General features: G+C 37.1%; 1 protein-coding gene across 1 annotated transcript in view; it reads left to right on the top strand.

The window, feature by feature from the left end:
- LOC107602926 (serine/threonine-protein phosphatase 2A 56 kDa regulatory subunit epsilon isoform-like) overlaps positions 1–5,314 on the top strand; it is a 39,716-nt gene extending 34,402 nt beyond the window's left edge. Inside the window, exons 12-13 of the mRNA XM_016295549.1 lie at positions 2,712–2,813; positions 2,942–5,314. Coding sequence (XP_016151035.1) covers positions 2,712–2,813; positions 2,942–3,041 — 202 coding nt within the window. The 3' untranslated portion in view covers positions 3,042–5,314. The remainder of the gene's footprint in view (positions 1–2,711; positions 2,814–2,941) is intronic.
- Positions 5,315–6,000: the final 686 nt, after the last annotated feature.

Below are 6,000 nucleotides of genomic sequence, written 5' to 3'. Positions count from 1 at the left end.
GCGAAATAATGGTTATATAGTAAATGTTAATACAATTTAGGGTGTTTTAAACAAGTGAATCTTGTTAAAAGTTACATGCGGTGGCCGTGCCGGGGCATTTCCTGCGCATCAACCACATCAACCCGGTGAGTGAACAGCAATATGTAAGCGGCTTCACGAGACTAATGATGAGCAGACAACAGAGAGAATTAAATTTAACGTTTTTATTTCCAACATGCGCTCATTCATGGCTGCATATTATTTAATTCACGCGAAGTTACGTCTTTATTGGGACAGGACTTGACGGATTATTTTACATGACTCCGTGAGTTGGTCTCTTATTTCTTCAAGCCAAGCTGCATAAACTACATATCAGGCATTTATGTAATACATCTAATTTGTGCATAAATGGCTGTTATGTTAAATAAAGTTTACTAACTACAGCAAATCAAGTACCCGTGCACGCCGTTGTTGTTTTCTTGTTTCCCCTCAGATGCGCTGCAGTGGTGATCCTGTATAAGTATAAGTCATTATAATCCATAATTATGTCCCCACTGGATGCAACAAATGCCTCGTTTATAATGGGTTTTCATGTTTTTGAATCATCGCTCCGGCCTGACAGGGCATCACAGTATGGTGAGGGGCGTAACTTTTCCGTCACACGCTTGAGGGATTCGGCCAATCATAACACACTGAATAGCTGGCCAATCAGAGCACACCTCGCTTTTCAGACCGATGAGCTTTGTAAAAATCGATGCGTTTCAGAAAGGCGGGGCATAGAGGAGACACAATAATGTACAGTATGTGGAAAATAATGTGTTTTTTTTTTTTTTACCTTAAACCGCATAAACATTTCAATACACAAAATAATGTTCTTTTTAGCAACATGACCCCTTTAAAAAATAATTAAATATACACTTTTGTACGAATCGGATTTGTTTATTTTAATGGAGTAGTTAATTTTATGTAAAAGTGACTGTTCAGTCCAATTTATACACTATTGTACAAATGTTTGGGGTCCGGTATTTTTTATTTATTTATTTTTTTTTAAGGATTTTTTTTTTATTATTCTGAGCGTACACATGAAACGAGTACACAGAGAGTTGGCTCTTTAAACTGGGTTACTCCACCCCAAAATGAAAATTTTGTCATTAATTACGCTCCTTAATCTCGTTCCCAACCCGTAAGACCTCCGTTCATCTTCGGAACACAAATGAAGATATTTTTGATGCATTCTGAGAGCTCCCTGACCCTCCCATAGACAGCAATGTAAGTTATGTATACATAATTTTACGAAGCTACGAGAATACTTTTTGTACGCAAAGAATACAAAAATAACTTTATTCAACAATTTGTCTCTTTTGCGTCACCGTAGCGCCATTTTGGAGTGTATCCACTGAACGTAAACAGCATATGCTGTTCTGTGTCAGCTGTACCACATGGATACGTTTTCTACATTTATTTACGCTTTGATTTGATTTTGATTTTACATTGCTGTCTATGGGAGGGTCAGAGATCTCTCAGAATGCATCAAATATATCTTCATTTGTGTTCCGAAGATGAATGGAGGTCTTACGGGTTGGGAACGACATGAGGGTGAGTAATTAATGACAAAATTTTCGTTTTGGGGTGGAGTAACCCTTTAATGTTAACTGTCAAATACACACAAGGTTATGTCAAAAACACAAAAAGTTCACAAACAGTCGGTTATGTATGTGAAAGTAAACAGCTGGGAAAGAAATTGCATGTGTATCAGTAAATTAGATATGTGGACAGTTTCTCTTGGTCATGGCAACATCACACAAACCAGGCCTCCTCTTTATTTTTTTGCATTTGCCTTTGGCGGGAATAATTTAAATGAGGGATACTGTCATGTGTACATTTCCGGAAAAAAACTCAGGACAGCAGTCAGCGTTTGAGGGAGTTCATGTGCTTTGTTACTTTGCAGATCTTTTTCATGCACAAACACCAACATTACACATTAAAGGAAGTTGAAAATGTCAAATGGCATAATAGGACCCATTTAAATTGTAATAATATTTTGCAATATTGATTTTTACTGTATTTGTGATCAGCCTTGGTGAGCATTAGCATTAAAAAACATCACTGACCTCAAACATTTGAACAGTAGTGTACTTTCACAGCCTCCATGTAAAGATTTAGTATATTTGTATTACAAAACACAAAAAACGGATTATTCCCTTGTAATTGTGATTATTAATTACGATTATCACAATTTACATTGAATGATGTTTATACCATTGTTTGATGCAACTGTATGCCATATTTTTATATGAAAATAAACAAGCTGAAAACACTAACTGAAAAAAAACTTCAATAGTATTAAGCCTCAAATGTAAAATATACATCGGATTGGTTTCTTCTTTAAATTATAAAAAAGTAAAAATATGAATGGTATTATAATGTTATACTAAAACTAAAATGAAAATAATGGGAAAACCCTTTAGATAGCATGTAGAAAGAAAAAAACGCATCTTAAGCAAACAGAATAACAAGTAGACTTTGAACGATTAATTGCCGCTTTGAACGATTACATAATTGTGGCATCCATAATTCTAATTACGATTAGAAATTTGATTAATTGTGCAGCCCTAATTTGTATGTGATATACACAACACAGCATTATCCTCACTGTCTCCAGCGTTAACTAAATTAATAATTTCCTGTCCAATCATGCTTAATTCTAATTCGTTCTCTTTTTCTGCTTTCAGGGCCATAGTAGCTTTAGTCTATAATGTTCTGAAGGCCTTCATGGAAATGAACAGCACTTTGTTTGATGAACTCACATCCACTTACAAGTCAGATCGTCAGAGGTGAGCTGTTTTTTTTGTATTCATTACTTTCGTGACACGTAGTTGTTTCACTTCTATGCTGCTTATGCATGCGGTGTTAAATATACCTCATATTTATTTGCTTTTTTGTTCATTCTGTCATTCCTCAGAGAGAAGAAAAAAGAGAAGGAGAGAGAGGAGCTGTGGAAGAGGTTGGAGGATCTGGAGTTAAAGAGAAGCCTCCAGAGCGACGGAATTATTCCCACTTAACGACGCGCCTCTCCCGGACCGCTTTTTCCCAACGCCTCCAACACGCGCTCGGAACGTTGGCCACATTTTTTTCCTTTCTGTATTTGTGCGACTTACTTTACCGTAGATTCACCTCGTCAGTCTCATTATTTCAAAAGCACTGTAAATAACTTTATTTTATCTTTTTTTCCCCCCCCTTAAAAATATTATGCAGAAAAAGAATGTGACGAGAAAAGGAAATAAAAAAATTAAAATAAGCAAAAAACAAGAGAAACCTGTACTGGAGGGGGAAGGACTTTGAACAGACAGTAGAACTGAAATGAATGACTGCTGTTAAGAAAATCAAACAAACAAACCGAGAATCTCATCCCACTGATCTGACATACCTCGGCCATCCTTACTGAACAACACGAGCCCAATTCTCTCTCTCTTTCCTCACCTGCCCCCTTCTCTATGTACCTTACTCTTCCCCGCTTTTTCTTTTCCTCTTTCTGTTTCTGAATTGGATCAACATTCACCACCCGTGTGTCCTGAATATCTGAAAGCAGAGTAGTCTATCCTGGACCTTTGTTTATTCGTTAACATCTGGATAAAAGCAGTGGGTCTGGATTGTAGACGTCTTGAGGAGACGCAAAAGGGCACTATGCAGTAACCAGCAAAGAAGAGGAAGTCATAAATACCCCCTTTTCGTTATTTTTCTGTCCAAATGTGCTGCCCTGTACACTCGTTTGACCTCTAGCACCAGTCCGGTACTGGTACCAGTAAATGGGACACACACACACATCGGAGCGGGTGTCCAGAATTCCAGCAGCAAAACCGGAGATGCTTGTCATGAGAAATTGAACTGCACGTGCACACACACATTCTGCATTCGAGTGTGTGAGGGAGTTTCTTACAGTGTTAAGTACCTGTATACTGTATCTGAATGCAGTACTTTGATACTCTGTATCTAGTAGAACCTTTAGCGTATTTTTCTTTAGGAGAATCCAGTATATGATGAGGAAAGATTGAACACAACCTCTTGGGATTTTTTTTTTTTTTCTTTCTTGGGTTTCACTTCTAATTTTGTTTTGGGTTTATTTAATTTTTTTTTGTCAGGAATTGTTTTTTTGTTTAGTTTTTTTTCTTCTGACCAAGTGGAATTTGTTCTCTCTTCCTTTTTTTACTTAGTTGCTGATTTGGGGGGAGTGAGAGGGGGATTGTGGAGGACTGATGCTGTGGTAAACTTTGTCAGAATTGAACCCCAGAAATCAAACGATTACAAAAGTTAAAAAGGGTCGGATAAATACAAATGTTTAATTATTTTAAAAAAATAAAGAGATATTAAATTAAACCTGTTTTGTGATAAAGATGAAATGCACATTTGCCTTATTTGTGGCGTGTGTGAGCGGATGAAAGTGTATCTGTAGGAGAGGTATATGTATTGGGCACCAAAGCCATGTGAAAACTTGGGCATTATTGCAGCTGAAAATCATGAAATGGTTCAGATTTGTTTTCTGAAGTACTAAAACTGAATAATTTTCATGGCCTTTGGTTCTGTTAATTGATCTATTCTTTTAAGTTTCAGTGAATCGGCTTCACAAAGAACAATTGGTTCCCAAACTGAACTGAATCAGAATGGCAATCGCAATGAGTCTTACTAAGCATAACGAATGGCTTCTGTAAACCAGTTCTTGTAATTAATCGTTCAAAAAGATTCAAGATTCATTGGTGAACTGGTGTGTTATCGGTTTGAATTAGTAAGAATGATTCGTTACTTACTTAACCAACAACTAATTTCAACTCAAACTGCTACTGTTTGGCAACCTTGACAATGAGTCATACTTCTCATCACACACTGTCATGAATGACTCATGATCTGGTCTAATGAATTAATCAAAAAGACTCATGAATTATTAGTGAACTCCTATTTGAATCAGTCTGAATAGTTCTTTACACACTCAACCACAAGTCAATTATTTGGTTAACTTTGGTTAAATTTGTCATTACTCTTTTATTTATTTTTTTTAGACGCCTGGCCACTATGAATACCATTTTGTTGCAAAATCTTTGTAACAGTTCTTCAAAAAGTTTTCTGCAGGGTACAACACTGCATAGCTTGGATTTGGAATGACTAGAGGGTGAATAAATAAGAGTGTGTTCTTTTTCAGCTGACCTGTTACTTCAAGTGTGATTGACTAATTGTTTATAGGACAATGTGTAGTTTGTGTGTGTAAATTCAGCCCTCTACTCGCAAGTACCAAATTCTTCCACAAGAGTGCAGCAGAGCTCAACATTAAAAAAATGTCAAACCAGCTAACAATACTTTTGCTTTTGTGGAAAACATTGGGTGTGCATCTTAAACCTCAACCTTTGCGCATGTAGTCTTTAGATGCAGGTCGATGTTGTTTTTCCTGATGGTTTGCATGTTAAAGTGTGAGCTTGCAGGATCTGGCAGGATTTTTCCCTAGGGGTTAAAGGATTCAGAGCTGCTCTGAAATTGGCAGGTATATATGTACCTAAGACATATGCAGGCTTTATTCTTTCAGTTTGAGCATTAACCTGTCAGATCATACTTGGAGGGAGAGGAACGGGGATAGGAAGTAAGGGCATACTTGGGTGACTGCTTGCTTTAATTAACATCACCCTTGGAAACAAGAATAGCAGTACTTTTTTGAAAAAAAAAAAAACCCTCTTTTATCCCTGCATGGCTCGCTTTCTGTTGTGATCAGTGGCAGAACAAAACCTTCAGTCAAATGATGATTTACAACGCCGTTGTGATGTCATGTCGTGAAATAGCACTCTTATTAACCTGATGAAACATTGCGTGACTAGTCTTGGAGAAAACTTGTGAATGCGCATCCAGTCGACAATCCCTAATTATCTGTCTTGTTATTGGCCGAAAACAAAGACGGTCTTCCTACTCTCTCCTGAGCTCATCTCCCCTTCATTAGACTTACGCAATCTTCCTGGTGATGAGGATGTGTGTGGGGTTGTGATT

The sequence above is a fragment of the Sinocyclocheilus grahami genome, unplaced genomic scaffold, assembly GCF_001515645.1.
Source record: "Sinocyclocheilus grahami isolate Dianchi unplaced genomic scaffold, SAMN03320097.WGS_v1.1 scaffold338.1, whole genome shotgun sequence".
Classification (NCBI taxonomy): Eukaryota; Metazoa; Chordata; class Actinopteri; order Cypriniformes; family Cyprinidae; genus Sinocyclocheilus; species Sinocyclocheilus grahami.
Note: the sequence above shows the minus strand (reverse complement) of the source record. Positions and strands in the feature narration are given on the sequence as shown.